The 22,491-nt window shown below is 51.4% G+C and overlaps 1 protein-coding gene across 2 annotated transcripts in view; it reads left to right on the top strand.

Annotated features, from left to right (window-relative positions):
* Window positions 1-22,491, top strand: part of Acot11 (acyl-CoA thioesterase 11) — a 49,649-nt gene that overhangs the window by 17,466 nt on the left and 9,692 nt on the right. For both annotated transcript variants that reach the window (XM_041652199.1, XM_041652198.1), the window contains 7 exons: window positions 10,433-10,640; window positions 11,228-11,297; window positions 15,726-15,786; window positions 16,666-16,764; window positions 17,101-17,236; window positions 20,429-20,582; window positions 21,929-22,048. In XM_041652199.1, the coding sequence (XP_041508133.1) occupies window positions 10,445-10,640; window positions 11,228-11,297; window positions 15,726-15,786; window positions 16,666-16,764; window positions 17,101-17,236; window positions 20,429-20,582; window positions 21,929-22,048 (836 nt within the window). In that variant the 5' untranslated portion in view covers window positions 10,433-10,444. The remainder of the gene's footprint in view (window positions 1-10,432; window positions 10,641-11,227; window positions 11,298-15,725; window positions 15,787-16,665; window positions 16,765-17,100; window positions 17,237-20,428; window positions 20,583-21,928; window positions 22,049-22,491) is intronic.

A 22,491-nucleotide genomic window follows, 5' to 3' on the forward strand; every position in this document is an offset into this window, starting at 1 on the left:
TGTGTGGTGTGGAGTGGGGATTAGGAGGGGCCTCTTTCCTGTCTCTCTCTCTCTCTCTCTCTCTCTCTCTCTGCAGTTGTGCCCCCAGCTTGTTGCTCCCCCCCATCTCTTTTCCCTTCTTTCTCCCTCTTCCCAGCCTCCGTTCTTTTCTCTCTCTGATTGTCCCCACCCCCATAACTGCTTTGTCTTTTTCTTCCCCTTCCTTCTTGTTCTCTTTTCCTCTCCAGAAGGAATTGTGATATCCGTGGCTGCTGTGCCCAGCTCCAGGGTAAATGAGGTGGCTTGCAGGATGGCAGGGCCTGGGCCCATTGCCTGGCTTCCTGTTGCCATGGTAACCCAGAGGCAGGGCCGAGCTGCATTCTTGGCCATGGTGTGAAGGGCGAAGAGTTCTGATGGGGGAGAAGCCAGGGCTTTCCTTCACAACCCCCTGAATGGCCCCCCTCAGTGCCAGGGCTCCCCGTGGAGGATTGCTGGATGTCAGTGTGATTTGGGGCTGGGTGTGGTCAGTTTGGTTCTTGGGCCACACAGTGGGGTCAGTTTACATTTTAGGTCAGACTGCTTGTGCTCAAAATGTTCTAGTCTCTTTCTAGTCCTTTTGGTGATGGGGTGGGCAGTGGCGGACAGCCTGAGGCAGAAGGCCCACAGGGAAGCATGGAGGAAGAGGGCGGGAGATGGGAGGCCTGGGCAGCAGAGGGGTTTACAGGAGGGAGTGAGGCCCTCTGTTTCTGGGGCAAGCTTGCTCATGCCAGGCAGCCACAGGAGGGCATGTGGTGGGTTACAACACTGGACCCGAGCAGGGTCTGACTAGCTGGTGTCACGTGAACTCCCATTCCCCAGAGCTACAGATGGACTAAGTCGCTTCCAGCATTTCCCTCCCTGGTGGTGAGCCGCTGGACAGACGGTGTTTCCGAAAGTGTTTTGATCTGGGTTCTGATACCAACACTGTCCCTGCAGGAAGACACCAGGAGGAGTCTCAGGAACCCAGATATAGGTGTGGATGCTGGCTTGGCCTGCCTGTGGTAGTATCGCCCAGAGACAGAACTGATTCTCCTGTCTGCTAGATGGAAGTTAATACAGCAAAGCTACACAAGTGTGGTCCCAAGTCCCAATCGTATCCTTACCAGCCGTGTGATCTTCTGTATTTACATGCAAGTCACTTAGTCTTCTTAAGCCTCTGTTTTTCCATCTGTAAAATGGGAATGGGGCACCCAACCATTAGGGCTGTGTGAAGATTCAAAAAGCAAACACACAGTGGAGCGTGGCAGATGGAAGTCCGTAATACCAGCACGTAGGAAGCACTGGCTGGTTTGAGACCAGCCTGGCCTGCACAGTAAGTCTGAGATCTGCCTGGGTTGTAGAATGAGACCCCCATCTCGAAAACAAAAATGTCCTTAAGGGAGGGTACTTATTCTCCATCTCACCCGCCCCTCACCATGTCACCTACCCCTCTCAGGTTCATGAACTGAGGAATCTGAGTTCAGACGGTGAAATACTTGCCCACATTCCACAGGCTGTAAGTCCTGGTACATTGTAGGCCCAGTGCCCAGACAATACAGAGCATTTGGAGCAGGGATGCTGTCCAGGGGAAAGCTGAATTCTGGTCACATGGCCCCCGCACCCCTGGATGTGACAACATTTCCCATGCTACTACTTCTTGCCTAGTCTGTTCTCACCTGAACCCTGACTCTGGGGCAGCAGCCTGCTTAGACCTACTTCCTGGGCAGGCAGCCCCAGCCTGGTGGCAGGCCCTCGCACGGACAGAGGTCAGAGCATCTGTGATTGACAAAGTTTTTATTTTGACTCTGTCCCCTTGTTGGCAGCCCAGGTCATCCTTACTAAGTCTTTAGAGTCTCATTTTACAGACAAGGAAACTGTCTCCTGGGGCTGCTGAGTGGCTGGACAGAAGGGAAGAGAGATACCCAGACCCTCCAGAGAGGCTTGGGCTGGATTAGACTCAAATGCCATCCAGATTCTAGAATCTTCCTTCTCCACATTCCTGTTTCCCAAAGTGGGAGGTGGGCTGCTGGGCTCTGGGATGTCGACCCAGCTACCCCTTGCTCTCCAGCCTCTTCCACATAGTGCTTCCCCCCCATGGCACTTCACTGTGAACCAGGTGCCTGTGGTTTCAGAGATCTGTGTTAAACCTCACAACACCTTGGATGGAGGTGGAGGCAGGCATGCCTGTTCTCCTCAAGGCAGTCCATACCATAAAAAAAAAAAATCTAGGTCTGTGTTTAAATTTTTGCACCTGATGCGCCGCTGGAAGCATCAGGTGGGCAGACTTCAGCAGAGAGCGCTGCAGTTGCAGCTGCTGGTAGTTTAGTACTGTAGTCTCAAGATGCTAGAACAAAAAGGCGCAGGAAGACCAGTAGGAGGCGCAGCCTCCAGCCTTGGCTCCTTGAGCAGGATGTGGGACTTGCCTGGACTCCAGTTCATTGCATCATTGAGAGCTCTTCCAGCATTTCTCCGTGGGGCAGATGATGTATATGTGTATGTGTGGGATCACCTTCCGACTATATTCCCATGTTTGGTCCCCTGACAGCTCCTTGGTGGGCCTGGGCAGGTCTGGGGACTAGCTGATGGCAGGCACCCTATCACAGATGAGGTTATTTTTATCCTTGGGCGGGGGGAGGGAGACAGATGATGATGTGTTGTGTTCTAGAATGGTCTGCATTCCTCCTGCCTGTGGTTGGCATTAATTGGAACTGGGGGCCCACTGAACAGATTCTTGTATTTATGTCACGACAGGCCAGACTTGCTTCCTAGGCCTTGTGGCTACCAGGCGTCGAGAGAGGATTCCTGCTCTGTGTGTCTCTTTGCTTTAATGCTCCCAGAGTTAAATAATAGCGTCACCGTGGAGCGCATTACTGGGGGGAGGTGTACATGACTTGGAGGCCTGGGCAGGCAGTTCTTCCTGCCTTTCAGAGCTGGAAGGTCTTGACAGTTTGGCCAAGGGCCATTTGAAAGATGATGATCCCCGGAACTAATGACCCCTGTTCCCCGGGCTCCCACCGTGTGCCAGGCTGGCGTTCTCTGCTCTCCCAGCTGTGTGTGTGAGTGTGTGTGTGCATGGGTTCCTATGTGTCTGTGTGTGGGTGGATGGGGCCAGAGGTCGATGTTGTGTGTCTTCTTCATGTTGTTCTTTACTATATTTGTTAAGACAGGGTCCCTAATTGAACTTGAAGCTTGTATACCTGTGTTTTTTTTTTTTTTTGAGGACTTATTTTGATTTCTTTGAAATATTAAAAAAAAAGTCTTGGGACTATACTAGGAGCAGGAGGTCTCAGATATTAGGTGTTTCTGATTAACTTTAAAAATGATGGTAAATTATGCGTACGTATGTACACGTGCAGGCTTGTGCATGTGTGCCTGCTCACTGAGGTCAGAAGAGGGCGCCAGAGTCTCTGGGGCTGGACTTATAGACATTTGCGAGCCTTCTGAAGTGGGTGCTGGGAACTGAGCTCTGGTGATGTTCTCCTGCAAGAACGCCACACGCTCTTCACTATGACCAATGTCTCCAGACCCTCGGTTCAACTTTCTTTTCTGAGGAAATGGCCTTCCACAGATGTTCAACACTTCTACACTCCTGCCAGGACACTAAGGAGTCCTGTCTTCACATCTTGGCCTCTGCTTATTTCCCATGGTTTTATTTATTTTATTTTATTTTTTTGAGACAGTGTCTGTATTAGTTACTTTTCTGTTACCGTGATAAAAACGCCATGATCAAGGCATCAAGGCATCTTGTAAGAGTTAACTGAGGGGTTTGCCAACAGTTTCAGCGGGTGAGTCCTTGACCATCCTGACGGGGAGCGTGGCAGCAGGCGGAGATGCTCGGCAATGGAGAAGCAGCTGAGAGCTTGCGTCCTTGTGTGCAAGTAGGAGACAGAGGAGAGAACGCTAACTGGGAATAGTGGGGGCTTTTGAAACCTCAAAACCCACCTAGAGACACACTAGGCTATACCTCCTATGTTCTGCCAACAGCATGTATGTGTGTGTGTGTGCACGCGCGCGTGCATGCAGTGGTGGTGGTGGTGGCATATGATAACATAGGACAAACATTCAAACACACGAGTTTACGGGGCTGCCATTCTCATTCAGACCACCACAGTGTGTCTGTGTACCCCAGGCTAGCCTCTTCACTTCCTGATGGGTCCAGTAGCTGGGCGGTTGTCCTGGCTGAACCCAGCTCCCTGAGAGGCTGGGGCCATGGCCTCCTTTTGAGGACAGCACTCCGTGCAGGCAACACCATTACGTGGCACAGTGCTGCCAGCTTCAGACAATGAGGTCTTTCATGGGGCCTGGCTGGTGGCTCCCAGGGTGGGCCAGAGGGTCTGCTTCCCACCTCCTTTTGGGATGCCCTTCCAGTCCTTCTCATGGCCCTGTGAGAGACAGGATGATAGGGGAGGGGAGAGAGGAGCTCTAATGCAGTCTGTGCCCGGGGTCGAAGTCCTGCCCTGTGGTCCGGTGGCCCATAGGTTGTTGGTGTTTCAGATTCCCTTAGCATCCCTCCCAGAAGGATGATAATTGGCGTCCGTCCCCACCCTACCCTCAGCTGCTCGGTGGCCCTGCTGAGTTCACGGTAGAAAGGACAGCTTCTCCTGGCTTAGTTTCAGAAGTCTGACTTAGTTTTATAGTGTTAGATAGTGCTCAATAAATATTCTCTGTGGGTGGACGTGTGCCAGGAGCGTAATATTGTAATAGGTTTGATCTCCTTTAGTGTCATTCCTGAGATGACCCTTGGAAGCAGGTATTACGATCCCATTTCTTTTTTTTTTTCTTTTCTTTTTTTGAGATGGGGTCTTTCTATGTAGATTGGACTATCCTGGAGCTCTCTATGTAGACCAGACTGACATAGAATTCACAGAGATTTGTCTGCCTCTGACTCTAGGTCCATGGGCAAGGAAACTGAGGCCTGTAAAGAGGTGGAACAGCTTGCTCTGAGATCCTACAGGCTTATTACGTAACTGCACTTGAACCCAAACTAGGTGGCCCAACACCTCTTTCATGAGTTACTTCAGAGTCTCTCCTGCCTACCTCTCCCTCCAGGGTATCGTCTCTTTTGCCCTAGGGCTGTAGTTCTAGAATTGACCCACAGGCTGTGCTGCCTGCCCTCACTAACCGCTGTAGGCTGTTCCCTCCTCCTGGGTAGCCTCATCATACCCCAGACCTGCCTTCATGCTTCAAGGCTCAACTCGAGCTCCGTTTCCTCTCTCCCTTCCATAGGTGGTTATGGGCACCTGCTCTGTGCTTGGCCTGGGTTCCTCTCCTTATCCCGATGGGGAGACAGCACTGCTTGGTCTGTGCTGTGATGGAGACAATAGGAGAAAGGGGGGAAAAGAGGCAGGGCCAGGTGCAGGGGTTCTTACAACAGGAGAACAGAACTGGAGCGAGAAGGTACTCTGAGGATGCCGTGTAATTCGGAGCCGTGAGAACAGCTGTTGGACTTAGTGACAGGACTCACAGTGGCTGGATCTCAAGCCTGACAGCGGTGGAGAGCCATCCAATGGTCTCGAGCAAGGGACATGCCTGGTAGGACTACTCTTTAGGAAGGCAGAGTGCCACAAAGAGACCTGTGGTGGGGGCAGCATCATGGAGGCCTGATTAGGCCGCCCTGGGAGGCAAGGCGTAGCAAGTGGCTGTGGCTGAGGGTTTTGTTTTAGTGGAGTCTGAGAGTGGCCAGTAGAGTGTGGGGACCTGAGGCCAGGCTGTGGAAACATGTACAGTGAGAAACTGAACCACACATTTAAGGAGCTGGGATCACTGGGACTTGGCTATTTGTACCATGGAGGAAATGGAGGAGAGACTGTTGTCAGGTTGCCTAGCAGCAGCCTGGATCGTGAGGGCTTTTATTGGCTCTCCATCTAGGTGACACTGGGTAGGCTTTCGCTTTGTGTCTCATCTCTCACTGTAGAGGGTTTGGACAAGGTAGTTTCTTCTTCTTTGACCCGATAGGTCTGTGATGTGACATTGGCCAGGAGGAAGGGAACCCAAGCCCACGGATGGCATGGTCAGCTGGGACCTAGGTCAGGACTCAAATCTGGCCAGGTTTGGGGTGGCCTGGAGCCAGTGCCTGGCATAGCTGCAGTCTGGGAAGGTCTGTCTCTGACCTCCACATGCCCGCCCTCCCTGTCAGCTGTCTTGGCCTTGCCTGCCTGGCCCTGACTTCATCCCAGACTTCTGCTCTCTTGGGAGGAGTGGCCGTGCTCTCCAGTCCCCATTGGCTGAAGCTTGCCTGGGGCACACACCCCTGCCTCCTGCTGGCTGCCTTCCATCTTGGCTGCTGGGATTGAGCCCAGGGAGAGAGTGGAGTCTGAGACACTTATGAGATAGCAATTGGAGGTCCTGATCTTGTTGCTTGGGCATCTAGAAGGTTCTAAGAGCTCCTCACCATGAAAATGGGGTAGGAAAATGGAGCCTACCTGCCTCCTCCCTGTGGTACCACTTCCAGAATGCTAAGCCACTTGTATCAACATCCATGCAGACCCCCAGTGCACAGTCAGGCTGGAGAGGCTTTTGGCAGTGGTTTCCATGGTGATGGATCCTGCTGCTTGAGTGTAGCAGCCTCAGGCAGCCTTTGAGAGCCTGAAAGGTGGGTAACTGTCATGTGTGGACTCCCACCCAGGCCAAGAGTTCCTAGGTCTGCTGCCCTCTTCTCCCCTTGGGGCCTAGTGCTGCTTTGCACTCAGGGACTTTTCGGAGAAGCTGCATCTCTAGGAGGCACAGCAGTTAGACAGGCCTGGTTCATCTCTATCATGCTAGGCTAGGAGTCATGGGCTTTGAACAAGTTACCTTGGGAAGTTTTGAGTTTATCAGGTTCGCTCCAGGACCTTGATGAGCGACTGTGGCCCAAGAGCCAGCTCTGTCCTCCTCCCATAGCTGAAGCGGGCTCACACCTGTTCCTGTCATGTGACTGGCTGAGGTTTTGTGCTGCTGTTTCCGAGGCCCGGAGCCTTAGCCTCCTCTTGTTCTAGGAGACCCTGGGGGCCGTATATATAGCCCAAAGGAGTTCACATCACAATCAGGGCCCCGGGACTGCCGCTGGGCTATGCTGTCACTTTCTGCCTCAGTTTCCTTGTCTGTGACATGGTGTTACTAGAGTGCCTGCCTCACAAGTCTGTGGTTAGAATAACATTAGATCATCACACGTGTACCCCTGAGAGAGTACGCAGCACCTACGTGCTGTGTCAGCAAGCTGTGACTGTGACCGCCACTGCAGTCACCGCTGACTGCGAGAACGGGAACCCAGTGTTTGCTGCCCCCGCATCAATCCTTCTCACAAGTGCAGGTGTGCCCAGCTCTGCACACTTCTGACTAGGGGGACAGACAAACTGAGATGGGGCAGCAGGTCTCTTATCAGAAGGGCTACCAGGTATGTCCCCGCTTCCGTCTGGAGAGTAGGAAAAGGTACACCAAGCTTGAAGCCCCACTTCTCATATGTAGGGTGCAGAACTTTCTCTGTGGGCTCTTCATCTGGGTCAGGTGACTGACAGTGATACCCAGGACACCATAATCAGTAGATCTGAATGATGAAGAAGGCAGTGCTGACTGAGGTATTCCTTCCGAGGCCCTCAAGAAGAGGAGAGCCTGAGAAAGGGATCTGTGGCCTGTGGGGATGAGGACACGCTTGAGACACTGAGTTGGGAGCGATTCCCAGGCTCCACGGACTCAGGCCTCCTGCAAAGGAGGAGAATGAGTCTTCCTTTTATTCCCTTTCCTTCCCTTTCCTGCCCCCAACCCCAGGTCTCACTTTTTTTTTTCTTTTGTCTAATAGCTGTTAATTGTTTACTGAGAGAAGCTACTCCTTAGCCCACACATCCATATTTCATTGTTTGGCAACACAGGTCAATGGTGAGCCTCATGGAACTCCATCCACAGGATTCCTTACCATTCTGAATTCACTTGGCACTGTGATACCGGCCTTCCTTGTCTCTTCCTAAATCTCTCATGGAATCGTAATTCCTGTAGAAATCAGCATACGCCTTCTTTCTTGGTTCAAAGCTGCACCAAACTTACAGAATGCTGCAGCGCCCAGGGCCACCGTGAATGTGCCCACAGTATGAGCCTGCAGACGCTTGCCTGGACCGCCATGCCTCTGAGGTTGCGGCAATGCATCGGCAGTCACAGCAATGCTCAGACCATTGGAGAGCCTGGCTGTCACTTTTCACAGTGTGCTCTTCCTCGGGTCTTACTGTTTCCAGTGCAGCCTGGCCGTCTGCTTTGACTTGGAGCATTTGCTCTATTTGTTATCCAGTTCACTGTGTGAGATGTTCTCATTGTTATTTTTTTTTATTTTTTTATTTTATTTTATTTTATTTTTTTTTTTTGGTTTTTTCGAGACAGGGTTTCTCTGTGGTTTTGGAGCCTATCCTGGAACTAGCTCTTGTAGACCAGGCTGGTCTCGAACTCACAGAGATCCGCCTGCCTCTGCCTGCCGAGTGCTGGGATCATTGTTATTTTTTTAAGCAGCATCTCACTGAGGAGCCCTGGCTGGTACGGGACTCTCTGTGTAGTTCTGGCCGGCCTTGACCCACGGAGATCTAGGTGTCTTTGCCTCCTGTATCCAATTCTGGGATTGAAGGTGTATACTACCAGACCTAGAAGTTAAACATCTTAAAATGTATAGTTCAGTGGGATTAACTGCATTTACATTGGGCTCCTTTGACCCCTATCTCCAGAACTTTCCACCTTTTTGAACCAGAGTCCCCTCCCTAGCCACCCCATTAAGCAGTAGCTCAGTCCTTAGTTATACCATGGTACTATGAACATGATCCAAGGGTGTCCTGTGAGTGACTTCTCGTGTTTGTCCTTTGGTGACTGCTGTGTCTCAGTACAATGTCCATACCTTTCATGTATTTTTGAAAATATGCCAGAATTTCCTTCCTTTTTAATGCTGAGATAGAGACTTGGCACTCCATGTATATACCTGCGACATTTAAAACATTTCTTTATTAATATTGTCTGTGTAAGCGTGTGTGTGTGTGTGTGTGTGTATGTGAGTGTGTGTATGTGTGTGCGCATGCACAGAGGCCAAAAGAAGGCATCGAGGATCTTCCTTCACCACTTTCCACCTGTTCCTTTGAGGCAGAGTTTCTCTCTGAACCCAGAACCCAAATTTTCTTAGCTAGGCTGGAAGCCAGTGAGCTCCGGTGTTTCTCAGATCTATTGGCTTTGGGGTTCTGGGTAGTCATTGTCAGTCATCAGACACAACTGAAGAGCCAGCAGAGAAAGTTCTGGAACCCACACAGGAGAGGTGGGGCTTCGAGCTTGGTGTACCCTTTCCTGTTTCCAGGCAGGACGGTCCCTTTCCCTCTCATGAGTGCCCACCATGGTTCCCTCCTGGCTCTGCCCACCTTGGGGCTGGAGTCACAGGAGTTTGTAGGGCGCTTAGTGTTTTAGTGGCTTTTGCCGTGAAGAGACACCATGACCAAAGCGACTTGCAGAGGAGTTTATTGAGGGCTTACAGTTTCAGAGGGTGAGCTCGTGACCATCATGTCACGGACTATGGCAGTAGATAGGCACGCATGGCACTGGAGCAACAGCTGAGATACAGCCCTGATGCAGAGAGCTAACTGGAAATGGCATGGGCTTTAGAAACCTCAGAGCCTGCTCCAGTGACTCCTCGTGACTCCTCCTCCAACAAGGCCACACCTCCTGATCCTTCCTAAACAGTTCCATTGACTGGGGACCAAGCATTCAAGTATATGAGCCCATGGCAGGGGGCATTCTCATTTATACCATCATGTTCTGCTTGCTATGTGGGTGCTGGGGTCTAAACTCTGGTCCCCAGGACTTTGCTGCCAGTGCTCTTACATGCTGAGTCATCTTTCTAGGCCCCTACCATCTCTTTTGGGAGGGGAAGTCTTTCAAGAGAGAAACCCAAGGATGAAATATGGTGGCATGCCTATAATTCCAGACGTTTAGAGACTGAAGGAGAGCAAGAACTCAGTCAACGTGAGATGCTGTTTAAAAAAAAAATAGATTGTCAGGAACATGCCTTTAATCCCAGCACTCAGGAGGCAAAGGCAGTTGGAACTCTGTGAGTTCGAGGTCAGCCTAATCTACAGAACTAGTTCCAGGACAGGCTCCAAAGCTACAGAGAAACCCTGTCTTGAAAAACAAAAACAAACAAACAAAAAAGAAAAGAAAAGAAAGAAAGAAAATAGATCAATCTAAAGGGAAACTGTAAAAGTTGCCCACAAGTTGTAACAAGGAAGTAGACACGCCCCCAGGAGGGAGCTGGCACAGCGGCATTCCCCTGAACTCTGAGAGCTGAGAGCATGGACTGGAGGATCATGGGTCTTGGTGGCCATTCTTGATTGGGCTGGTGGGAGGTGGTCCGCGCTGCTCCTCCTCCTCTACTTGAGGTGTCAGGGTTGTCAGAACAGAGACATGCAGAATGCTGGCCGACCATGCTGTCCTCCCCTGTCCCCAGGGCTTCGCCTCTATGTTCTCTGGTCGCACATCCCGGAAATCAATCTCACATCCAGAGCACGAAGATACCATGGCAGAGGGTGAGGAGTACCGGAACCCCACGGAGGTGCAGATGAGCCAGTTGGTGCTGCCCTGCCACACCAACCACCGTGGGGAGCTGAGCATCGGACAGTTGCTCAAATGGATCGACACCACGGCCTGCCTGTCAGGTGAGGCTCTGCTTCAGACTCCATCGCGTCCTCACCGCTTGCCCTGTGGAACCTGGGTAGGGGGCCTTAGTCTTTAAAGAGGGTCCCTTTCTCTCTGATGATCACCACACTTGTCCTCTGGCCTTAGTTCCTGCTGGTCCCTTGTCTCAAAGCCTCTGTTCATCTCCCAGCTGTCTGAGCAGCCTGTCCATCTCTTCTAGTCCCCTAGCCCTGGGTGTTGGTGCCATGCAGCTGTCCCTGTCTGCCGCTACTGCAGCCTTAACCAAAGCTATTTCCCAATTGGCTGGTAAAGACCGGGCACGATCTGACTGTGGATGTGCACGATCCTTTCCATGTTGGCTTTTGTCACACTTGTGTTCTCCAGCCTCTAGGTCTAACACTGTGACCTGGTTATACCAGCAGGGTTTGAGAGGCCCTAGCCGGCCACGGGGTCAGGGAAAGGGCTCCAAATGGGACAGAGGACTGAGGCACAGAAACAGAAGTGGGAAAAGAAAGATGGTGGAGAAGCCTCTGGAAGAGGGGGATGCGATCAGAGGCCTGTGTGACGTGGGGAGGCGGCTAACATTTGTCTTTATGTTCTGAGCCAGCGGAGAGGCATGCTGGCTGCCCCTGTGTCACGGCTTCCATGGACGACATCTACTTTGACCACACCATTAGGTAAGTGGCCCTCTGCCTTTACTACCCTCCTGGTCTCCCCACCTCCAGCACAGGGCTTGCATCCCTATCTCCCCACCTACCAGGCTGTGTGGCTCTTGAAGCTGACTCAGTCCACGGAGGGTTTTGGACAGTGGAACCATGGTGTCTTGGGGTGGAGCATCTTTCTGCAAGTGCCTGGGATAGTGGTGGGTTAGGAGTGGCCCTGTTGCTTCGCGCTGTCCGGGGTGGGGCCAGGGAAGTTGTCTCAGGTTTGTGGTTGGGAAGATGCCTCTGGTGGCATACGAGGAGGCCCAAGGCAGAGCCAACAGCTCAGGGCTATGTGACTTTGGGTGGATTTCTCTTTGGGCTTTTCTTTCCTTACCTGTAAAAATGGAAGGACTTGAATTTGCTGGGAAGCACCTCTTTTATCTCAGACATTTCTTCCTAGGTCCCTTGTCACTGGACTCTAGGGAGGCTCCCCTGACAAGGTGCCAGGGCCCAGCCTGTGCTAGAAGAGTGAGCCAGCCTTGGCTCATACCCATCTCAGCTCTTACTCGGGGATGCCTTTTTTTTTTCCAGTGGCCATACAGCTTAGAAAGCTTGTCGTTGGCCTGCAGGCTTTGTCACCGTCCTTATCCTGCTGGGACACAGGGAGGCTGCTGAGCCCTCGGCCCGGGACAGGCCTCACTAGAGCTCTTGCTACTGCAGTGCCCACTCCTAGACATGCCAGTGTCTAAGCTAAGGGCTTGTTCAGGGCTGCCTGGCACCCAGTGTGTGACTAATAAGAAGGATGTTTGGCCGGTCCCTGTACTCAAGTCAGCCACTCCTTCACTACACACTCAGTATTGGTTAATGTGTTGGCTGGTTTTATGTCAACTTGACCCAAGTTGTCATATTCAGAAGTGAGAAAATGCTCCCATCAGGTTGGCCGATGGGCAAGCCTGTGGGACATTTTCTTGATTACCAATGGATGTGGGAGGGCCCGCTCTATGTAGTGGCACTTGGGCAGGTGGTCCGGGACTGTCTAAGAGAGCAAAGCAGTAAGTGCCGTTCCTCCACGGTCTCTGCTCCAGTTTCTGTCCCCAGAGCTCTGCCCTGACGGCTTTAGATGATGAACTGTGATGTGGGAGCGGGAGTGAAATAAACTGCTTCCTCCCAAGCTGCTTTTTGGTCATGATGTTTCATCACAGCCATCGAAACACTAGTTAAGATCGCTCAGAGCCTTTCTGGATTGATGTCATGCTAGGTTTGGGGACACAATCCACCAGCACACAATCCTTATGCCCAGGACTACCCAGTCTGCAGAGGGACAGATGGAGACATGTCATTTGCATTTGTAGTGGGAAGTTGGGGCCTGAAGTGTGGCTCAGAGCATGTGTTCAGCATGCAGGAGCCCTGGGTTCGATCCCCATCTCCACCATAACAGAAAAGCAGCAAGTCCTACAGTGACGATGAGCTCTGACAAGGTGTAGCTTTGTCATACTTTATCCCTTAGTTCTGGGGCGCCAACCCGGCTTGAATCAAACAGTTTCACCTTGACAGAAAGGCTTCATCCCTGAAGGCGGGGCTGAGTTCTCATGTTCTCCTCCTCCTCCTCCTCCTCCTCCTCCTCCTCCTCCTCCTCCTTCTTTTTTTTTTTTTTCCTAGATAGAGTTTCTCTGTAGTTTTGGAACCTGTTTTGGAACTAGCTCTTGTAGTTCAGGCTGTCCTTGAACTCACAGAGATCCACCTGCCTCTGCCTCCTGAGTGCTGTGCCAAACAATACAAGAAAATGTTTCCAAACATATCTGTATTGATTTTAAACAATTTCTGCATGATTACTGCGTCTGAAAAATGGCTGATTATTTCTCCCCACCAGTTTGAAAATCAACTGTGTGTGTGTGTGTGTGTGTGTGTGTGTGTGTGTGTGTGCGCGCGTATGTGTAAGATGTCAGTGGAGGCCAGAAGCATTCAATTCTTGGAGCTGAGTTTATAGGTGGTTGTGAGCCATGGGACGTGGATGTTGGGAACTGAACTCAGATCCCCTACAAGGGCAGTATGTGCTCTTAAGCTTCGAGTCATCTCTCCGGCCCTCTCAGGCCTCTTCTCGCACCTCAGAAAGATAAGTCAATTTTAAATCGCCGTTCTCCTATTCCCTGTGAGAAGTCTATTCCCAGACCCCTGATGGGTGCCTGTAACCCTGACTGGCACCAATTCCTCCACGTACCGTGATGTCTCCTGTGGGTACACAGCCATGATGAAGCTTAGTTCAAAGCTAGGTAAATCAGGGTTTAACAAAGAAAGGCTATGACAGGCCTGGTGGCACAGCCTATAACCCCAGCTATGCTGGAGCCTAGAGTGGGAAGATAATGAATTCAAAACCAGCACGAGCTACAGAGTGAGTTCAAAGCCAACCTGGGCATCTTGGAATTCAGTTTAGGGGTAGAATCTGGGATCCTAGGGTCAATCTCCAGCATTGAGGTAGAGGAGAAGAGGGAGCTTATAATAAAGTTGATCAATTATAAAAATATGCTTTCATAAACATTAGAAACTTTGAAGTTATTTATCTCTTTTTAAACTTCTAAACTAATTTTATGTGTGTGGATGTTTTGCCTGCGTGGATGTCTCTGTACCATGTGCATGCAGTGTTCACAGAGGCCAGAAGAGGGCATCAGATCCCCTGGAACTGGAGTTTTAGGTGTTTGTGAGCTGCCATGTAGATGCTGGAATTGAACCTGGGTCCTCTGGAGGAGTAGCCAGTGCAGGGTTTCTCTGTGTATTCCCGGTGGCTGTCCTGAAACTCATTCTGTAGACCAGGCTGGCCTTGAACTCACAGAGATCCACTTGCCTCTGCCTCCCAAGTGCTGGGATCAAAGGTGTGCGCCACCACTGCCTGGCTCTTTTCTAACTTCCGGTCATGGAAACTTCCAAGCACGTGGGGATTAGGACATGCCATTGTTGCTAGGATCCGACAGTTGCTGCTTTGCTGCCTTGCTTTAGCTACACATGGCCAATTGCGTGTAAAAATATACGTTACAGGGGACACTTTTCTGCCTGAGTGTCAGTATTGATGAAAACAGAAACAGAGGTGACATGTCCAGTACTGTGAGAGAGGGTCACTCTCCAAGCCCCTAAACTGACTAGCCAGGTGCTGGGCTGAGTCACCCTGCCTCTCACTGGGCTGTAGAGGTATAGGCAGTCCCCATGCATCCCCAGAGCTATACATACAAGGAACCGGACTCAGAGAAGTGACATGACTTACCCTAGGTCACCAACTGGTGGTGTGACAATTAGAGCAGACCACGACAAACCTAGTCTTGTGTGGCCACAACTATGACCTCGTGACTGGAATGCTGGGTACTGATACTTCCAGGCTATTTTTTTGGGGGGGCGGGAGGGCACTCTGCATGTTCATGAGCCAAGGTGCAGAGAGGTTAAAGGACTTCTTGAGGTCACAGTGATTGAACTGGACCAGCTTTCCAGCCTTTTGCCCTCCTCATCCCCATAGCCCATCAGCTGGGCACACTCTGCTGTCTCCAGTTAGGTGCAAGGCAAGCTAGGTGGCTCCCTGGAGACCTATGTGGACTTGTGAAGTATTCCCAGAAGGACAGGCTACAGCTGAGAAGATCTGGGCTGGTTCAGTCAATACAGCCCATCTAGAATCCCGGCCTTGTTTGGCATTAGTTGGGGGCCCTTGTTAGCTGGGTGACCTTGGACAAATGACTTAACATCTCTGATGTTCAACCCCCTCCAAACCCATCTTCAAGTTGGAGATTCAAATGTGGCAATGCACACACAGCACCTTGAAGTGTCCCACTCCCCTGCCTGCTCCTCGCTCCAGCCATCGGCACTTGGCAGCGTTTGGTGAATGTGGATGTGTTGACTCAGTGGTCACTGTTTATGGAGGTCTTGCCCTGCTGCATGGGCTTGGGGTGTTGGTGAGCAAAACATATGCTCCCGGGGCAGGGATGTGGCTCCCAGTTGAGCATGTAGCTGCCCCACGCAGGTCCTGGCTTTACGTACCACAGAAATGAGACAGAAGAAGAGAGAACAAATGCCAGGGGCTTTGGCCCAGTGTGGTTTAAGGGTTGGGGAGTCAGAGGTCACACTCCAGGAGGAATGTTGGAAGGTGAGCTCTGGACACCATGGGGTAGGGAGCTGCCTTAGGGAGGGAACTGTAGGCAAAATGAGGCCACGTAGCCCCTGGACATTGTAGGAAGGAGGAGGAATCGAGATGCGTAAAACCAGGCACTTCTAGAAGCTGTAATGTTGCTACCAGGAACCTCTGATGTGGAATGAGTGCTCATGTCTGCTGGCTTGGGGACACTGCAGATGTGAATGTATTCTGGGAGTCTTCAGTGCTTTTGTCAGTTACCCCCCCCCCCCATCTCTGAGGTGCTGGGTGTCTGAGGCCCCTGCCCTCTTCCTTGTTCCCTCTGGAAGGCTCACCTCCTGATTTCCTCTCCCCAGTGTCGGCCAAGTGGTGAATATCAAGGCCAAGGTGAACCGGGCCTTCAACTCCAGCATGGAGGTGTGTGTGGCTGGCCCTGCTGGGGGCGGGATGGCATTTCTGTTCCACTCTGTCTTTGAAGATCCAGACCCAAGACCCTTCACATCGTGGGTCCCTGACTAGAGTTCCAAAATGGCTGACTAGGGGAGGAGTACCCTAAGGCCTTCCTTGATAATATCCCGTAGCCAGGAGGGAGCAGGGAGGCCAGGAAGGGGAGTGGGCTTGCTCAGGGCTTCCACTCCTGGCCAGACACGTTCAGTAGCAGGTGGTGAAGGCCGAGGAAGGCAGTACTGTATCTGGTCATGGTGCTGCAGTGGGAGAGACTGGGCCTTCTCCTATTAGCTCACCTCAATGGCCTCCATCCCCACATCCATACAGTGGGCCATGGCTCCTACATTCAGGACCCTGAAGGTTTAGTCAGAGGATAGCGTGATGATGTGCAGGCTTTGTGAGCTACCAAGGACTTCATTTCTTCTCCTAGGCTTCATTTAGGTCCTACAACTTTATCTAGTGAGCCGTTGATTCGTGAGAGCCCCAGAGGTTGGAGGAACAGGGTCCTGACCGTACATCTGGGCAGCACACAGATGCCCAGTTCCTCCCTAGGCATCCCACAGATCTGTCCTTTCAGTATCAACAGTGGGCAGGGGCACATTTTAACCCATTTCAGTGACCACTCCCATTCTATAGATGAGGACACAAACTCAGAGAAGGGAACTGCCCAAGGTTTTCCAGGGAATCAAGGGAAAGTCAGAACCAACTCCATGTCCCTGGTGTTGCACATCTGATGGTACATAGAAACTCCAGAGACCCAGCCTGGGTGGCTCCTTAGTCTCACCAAGCTGCAGGCCTTGAGTTGTCAGCTTCCTTCCCTCCCCCCACCCCATCCCCCCCCCTCTCCAGGTGGGCATCCAGGTGGTCTCTGAGGACCTGTGCTCCGAGAAGCAATGGAGTGTGTGCAAGGCCCTGGCTACCTTTGTGGCCCACCGGGAGCTCTCCAAGGTAGACATCTATCCCCGCTGCTCTGTTATACCCACCCTTCCCCCAGTGGGACCCTCTGCGATCCTCCCAAGGAGCCGCCTCCTCCTTTCCCCATCTCTTCCTGCATATTTCAACAGGAGGAGTCTTCAGAACACTGTGTTCTAAACAGATCCCTCTGTATTCTGGGCCTTTGCCCAAGAAGGGGTCGTGGAGACGTTAGTGAGAATGGGGACAGGAAGGTGGGCACAGAGGGGAGAGATCTCTGGAGTTCTCCCTGTCCCCCAGAAACCCATACCAGCTTCAGGCAGGCCACTGTGCTGTCTCAGGAAACTTGTCCCCCCGTCTCTTGGCCAACAGGTGAAGCTGAAGCAGGTCATACCAGTGACAGAGGAGGAGAAAACGGAACACGGGGTGGCAGCTGAGCGCCGACGCATGCGGCTTGTCTACGCAGACACTATCAAGGACCTCCTGGCCCACTGTGCCATCCAGGATGGTGAGTGTGGGGATGTGCATAAGAGGGCAGCTGGGTATACGCAGGAGGGCAGCTGGTATCCTCAAATCCCTTTTGAGTGGAAGGAGGAAGGGACTCCCTATGGACCTGTGCCCCTGGTGGCCTGAGGCTCCTCTGGCCTCCTGGGTCTTCAGATCCCTTCCAGGTAAAGCAGGTGTTGGGGCCACTCAGTCACAGCCCAGCGGCAGTGGAGATGGGGTGGGGACTTACTGAAATCCCTGTCACTCACAATCCGTTGAGGCCTTTGGAGATGTATGGGATGACAGTGTGGGAAGGTAGTGTTGGGCGAGGCTTTGAAGACGGAGAGGAATTTTAAAGTGTCTGTGCACAAGTGTTTATGTTTTCTTTTTTCACCCACAAAAATAAAAAAAGATGAAAAGCAAGGCTCCCTCCATCCCAGAGTTCAGGTCATCTCTCCTGAGGCAAAGACTGCTACCTGGTTTTGAATATCTTTCTAGGGAGGCTCCCTGTAGATTTAAGTAACATGTGTGTTATTTGGTTTCCTGTTTTTACCCCAGAGGGAACACATAGGACACATTGTTGTGTACCTTTATCTTGATTCATTTTTTTCTATAAATCTCTCTCTCTCTCTCTCTCTCTCTCTCTCTCTCTCTCTCTCTCTCTCGGATTTTTCTGTGTATTTCTGGCTGTCCTGGGACTTACTCACTCTGTAGACCAGGCTGACCTTGAACTCACAGAAATCCACTTGCCTCTGCCTCCCTCAGTGCTGGGATTAAAGACGAGTGCCTTTACTGTCCAGCTAAAAATCTCTCTTGATAGTTGTTTTCTGTTGGTATGAGATGATCTACCTTGGACTGGGTGGGATTTGGGCAGGTGGAGAGATGAGGAAGGTGTTCTACAGAGGACGAAGGCCCTGGAGGGGTATGAACAGGAACCTTGGGTTTCTTTATCCATCTCCACAGTCTTAGGTGAGGTTTTCCCTCATGTTGAACTTGAAGAAGCCAATTTTCAGACAAATAAAAAGTAATTCAGCTGAGCCAAGTGACACACACCTGGTCTTAGCATTCTGGAGACTGAGGCAGGAGGATTGCACGTGAAGTTCAAGGCCACCCTGGATTACAGAGTGAGATCTTGTCTCAAAACACACAAACCAAACCTGAGCCTTGGCTGGGCGTAGTGGTTCATACTGGCAGTTCCAACAGTGATACAACACAGTAGGCTGAGGCAGGAGGATCACAAGTTCAAGACCAGCCTGGCTATACAGCAAGTTTGAGGCCAGCCTGCATGGCATGAAACCCCATCTCATCCCCTTACACCTCCCTCCTCTCAAAATATTTGCAAGAACACCTGGTGTGATGCCTTATTCCTATAATTCTAGCACTTGGAAGGCTGAGGCAGGAGCTTGCTGTGACTTTGTTCCTGAGCCCGTTATAATGAATGAGTTTCGGGCAAGTCTGGGCTACAGATAAAGACTCTCTCTCAAAAACTTCAGGAGTGGATCAGTGTGCTGGCTTAGCATGTAAAGGAACTTGTGCAAGCTTGATGTCCTGGGTTCAGTCCCCAGAACCTACTTAAAGGCAGAAGGAGAGAACTGACTCCCCAAAATTGTCCTTTGACTTTTAAATGCATCCTCTGCTGAAAAGCAACCCCCACATCATCATCATCACCCCACTTCTCATTAATGATAATAATAGTGATAAAAATTAACAAAACAAAAAAGAGCCGGACAAGGTATCAATCCCTATACTCTCAGCACTTGGGAGGCAGAGGCAAGATCATCACAAGTTTAAGGCCAGCCTGTTCTACATATTGAGTTCCAGCCCAGCCAGACCTACAAGGAGAGACTTTGTCTCAAAACAAACAAAAAGCCCAGAGGCCCTGGTAGAGCACTTAACTAGCATGCACATGGCCCTGAATTCAATTCCCAGCACTGAAAACAACAACAAAATCCACAAGCCAGGTAATCATTCTTTGCCAAAACAAGGAGAGAGCAGACAGAACTCACTGACTGCGTGCTGAGCTCTGAGTTCCCTGAACCCCATTGTGCTGGACTTAGAAGCCCAACTCTTCCAGGTGGTTTGTTTCTGTGGAGCTGTCCATTCCGCCACAATTCCTACCCCCAACCCACACATTCCTGCCTCCAAGGATCAGTCTAGGTACCTCTGCCTGGCATCCAAGCCTCAGACTTGGGCTTAGGTCATTCTCAGCTTCTGCTTTTCTGTCCTGCCTTTCCTGTGACATTTCACCAGGCTGTTCACCCGAGTGAAGAGCACCTCTGTTGGGTGCTCTGCAGAGGACTCTCGTAGGATTCTGTAGACATATAACAGCACCTTGCTTTGGTTGGGCATGTTGGCATCATCTCCCTGGACCTCTGAGGCACTGTTTGCACATTGACCCTTTCCTACCCTGGGTATCCTAATGACACCTAATGACACAAGGAATAGAGGCTGGTCATTAGCAGGGAGCAGGACCATCCTGAAACTGTAGCCACTGACTGAGCTGAGCACATTACAGCCGCAACCATCCCTCACTGACACACAGTCCTGTCTGGCTAGGGCTGACACTTGCTCCTTACAGGTGGGTGTTTGAGAACTAGTAGTTTGCTTGTTGCATCCAAGGTCATACATCCTGAGACAGGGGTTGGCTCAGGTGTGCCTTGTCTCAAAGCCCAGCCACGCTGTCTGCTTCCCTGTGGCAGGCTTATGCCCCTCCTCCCATGTCCTCCTATTCTTTACCCAGGGCCGGTCTAGGCTTTTTTTTTTTTTTTTAGTTTTTCGAGACAGGGTTTCTTTGGAGCCTGTCCTGGCACTAGCTCTTGTAGACCAGGCTGGCCTAGAACTCACAGAGATCCGCCTGCCTCTGTCTCCCGAGTGCTGGGATTAAAGGCGTGCGCCACCACTGCCCGGCTTTTCTTTTTTTTTTAAAGATTTATTTATTATGTATACAACATTCTGCCTTGATGTATGCCCGCACGCCAGAGGAGGACACCAGATTTCAGTACAGATGGTTGTGAGCCACCATGTGGTTGCTGGGAATTGAACTCAGGACCTCTGGAAGAGCAGCCAGTGCTCTTAACCTCTGAGCCATCTCTCCAGCCCCGGTCTAGGCTTTGTGATCACTTGGTATTAAACTAATGCTCCAGGGTGGGGTTAGCGTCTTGGGGCTTCTACTGACAGTTTATTCTCTCACCTCCCTGCCTTCCTCCCTGACCAGACCCTGACAAGGACTTCAGCAATATGGTGCCCGCAGAGAAGACCCGAGTGGAGAGCGTGGAGCTGGTGTTGCCTCCTCATGCCAATCATCAGGGCAATACCTTTGGGGGCCAGATCATGGCCTGGATGGAGAACGTGGCCACCATTGCAGCCAGGTGAGACAGCTTCTATTTGTGTCTTCTCTGCTTCTGCCAGAGGTTGTTTCCTTGGCAAGAGAAACCCTTCCTATGTCGGCACTCAAGACTCCAGAAGCTTGGGTGTTCTGTGAGGATAACCCTGACTTTTCACACCTATCGAGCCAGAGAGCAGCCATGTCTGTGAGCTGGCCACGCCTTCTTCTACCCACCCATTGCCACATTCCTTGTAGCCATTGGGAGTCTCTCCAGCAGACTGACCCTGAAGTCTCTCCCTGATCTGCCCTTGCCTGCACTTTAGCTAGTAACTGTTCCTTCAGGCTCTGTCCCCTTGGACCTCCTACTTTGCTAGCCCCCCATTTTGCTCCTGCTGTGACTTCCCACTCTTCAGCATACTGCCCAGCCCCACCATAACACTACTGTTGTCTGTCCCGCCCCCCCTTTTTTTTTTTTAAAGATTTATTTATTAGGTATATAGTGTTCTGCCTGCATGTATGCCTGCAGGCCAGAAGAGGGCACCAGATCTCATTATGGATGGCTCTGAGCCACCAAAAATTGCTGGGAATTGAACTCAGATCCTCTGGAAGAGCAACCAGTTTTCTTAACCCCTGAGCCATCTCTCCAGCCACCATGCTCCCCCTACCCTGTCCCTCTTTCTAATGGTGAAATAAGTTCTACTTCCTCTGATAGCCTCTGTGCTGGACTGGTGTTCGTGGCATTCCAGTTGTCAGGGCTTAAAAAAATAGTTGTGATAACCGGAGGTCATCGATCGGCATTCCTGTGCCTCCATGACTTTGTCTTTGTTGTCCTCTCAGCATCCCTAAGCCACCTTCCTCCTCTAGGCTAGTTTTTGTAGATCCCAGCTCAGGCCACCTCTTCTCTGAAGTTAAGTTGGAGATGGTGTCTTAGCAATAGCATCTGAGAAGCCTGGCCTGAGAGTATAAGGCTTGAGGAGCCCAGGGCCTGGATGATCAGGGAGAGCTTCCTGGTGGAGGAGCACCTCACTGGGGCCTCCTGTGACAAGAAGCCTTTTTGGGAAGGGTGGGCCTCAAGGTGTCAGGAGACACAGACACTGAGGCAAAAAAATGCCAAGGGAAGACAGGGAAGGCGTTTGCTTCAGACAATACTTCCGCTTGCTTCCTTCTGGCCTCGAACTCAGCTCCTTTCTAGCCATGCACAGTGGCGAGCATGCTAAGCTGGAAACAGCTTTAATGTGCTGCGCGGAGCAGAGTCGTCCCTGGGTTGGGCCAGAGGACCGTGTCTGTGATCCAGGATGGGTTAGGGGCTAGGGACTGGAGAAGGCTGGTTCAAGCACCCTGATGCAGTTCTGACCATTTCTTCTGTCTCCTTCCTATTCTTCTTCCCAGCCGGCTCTGTCATGCACACCCTACACTCAAGGCCATCGAGATGTTCCATTTCCGAGGCCCATCGCAGGTGGGGGACCGTCTGGTGCTCAAGGCCATCGTGAATAATGCCTTCAAGCATAGGTGAGGTGTCACCATGGGTAGGACTGGTTCACCAAGGGTCGAGGGTTCTTCTTGACTATGGAAACTACCTAAGGCAAGTCCTTCCCCAGCAGATGAGGTCTGAATCGCTGAGTTGTTCACATGGACCAACTTTAGCTAGTATTCCCTCTTTTGGAATGTTCTATGCCTCCCATTGTTGTCCAATGACAGTATTGGGGTTCTTCTCTAGGTTTTCCATAGGTGCTCTGTCCCCCACCAGCTGGGAAGTTGCTCTGTGCTGTGTGCCCCATCTCTCTCCTGCTTGGCCAGAGGATTGAGCTCTGGGGGTGCACAGGTCACAGTGCCTCTTCTTGCTCATGTTTCCCCGATCCATTCCTACCCTTGTCCTAAACCAGGTATTCTAACATCTCGCCTTGGCGTGAGTCCTGATGTCTATTCTCGCCACAGCTGGCTTTAAGTGAAGG

The sequence above is a fragment of the Microtus oregoni genome, unplaced genomic scaffold (genome assembly GCF_018167655.1).
Source record: "Microtus oregoni isolate MIOR12 unplaced genomic scaffold, Mior012 000005F_ref0000423, whole genome shotgun sequence".
Lineage (NCBI taxonomy): Eukaryota > Metazoa > Chordata > Mammalia > Rodentia > Cricetidae > Microtus > Microtus oregoni.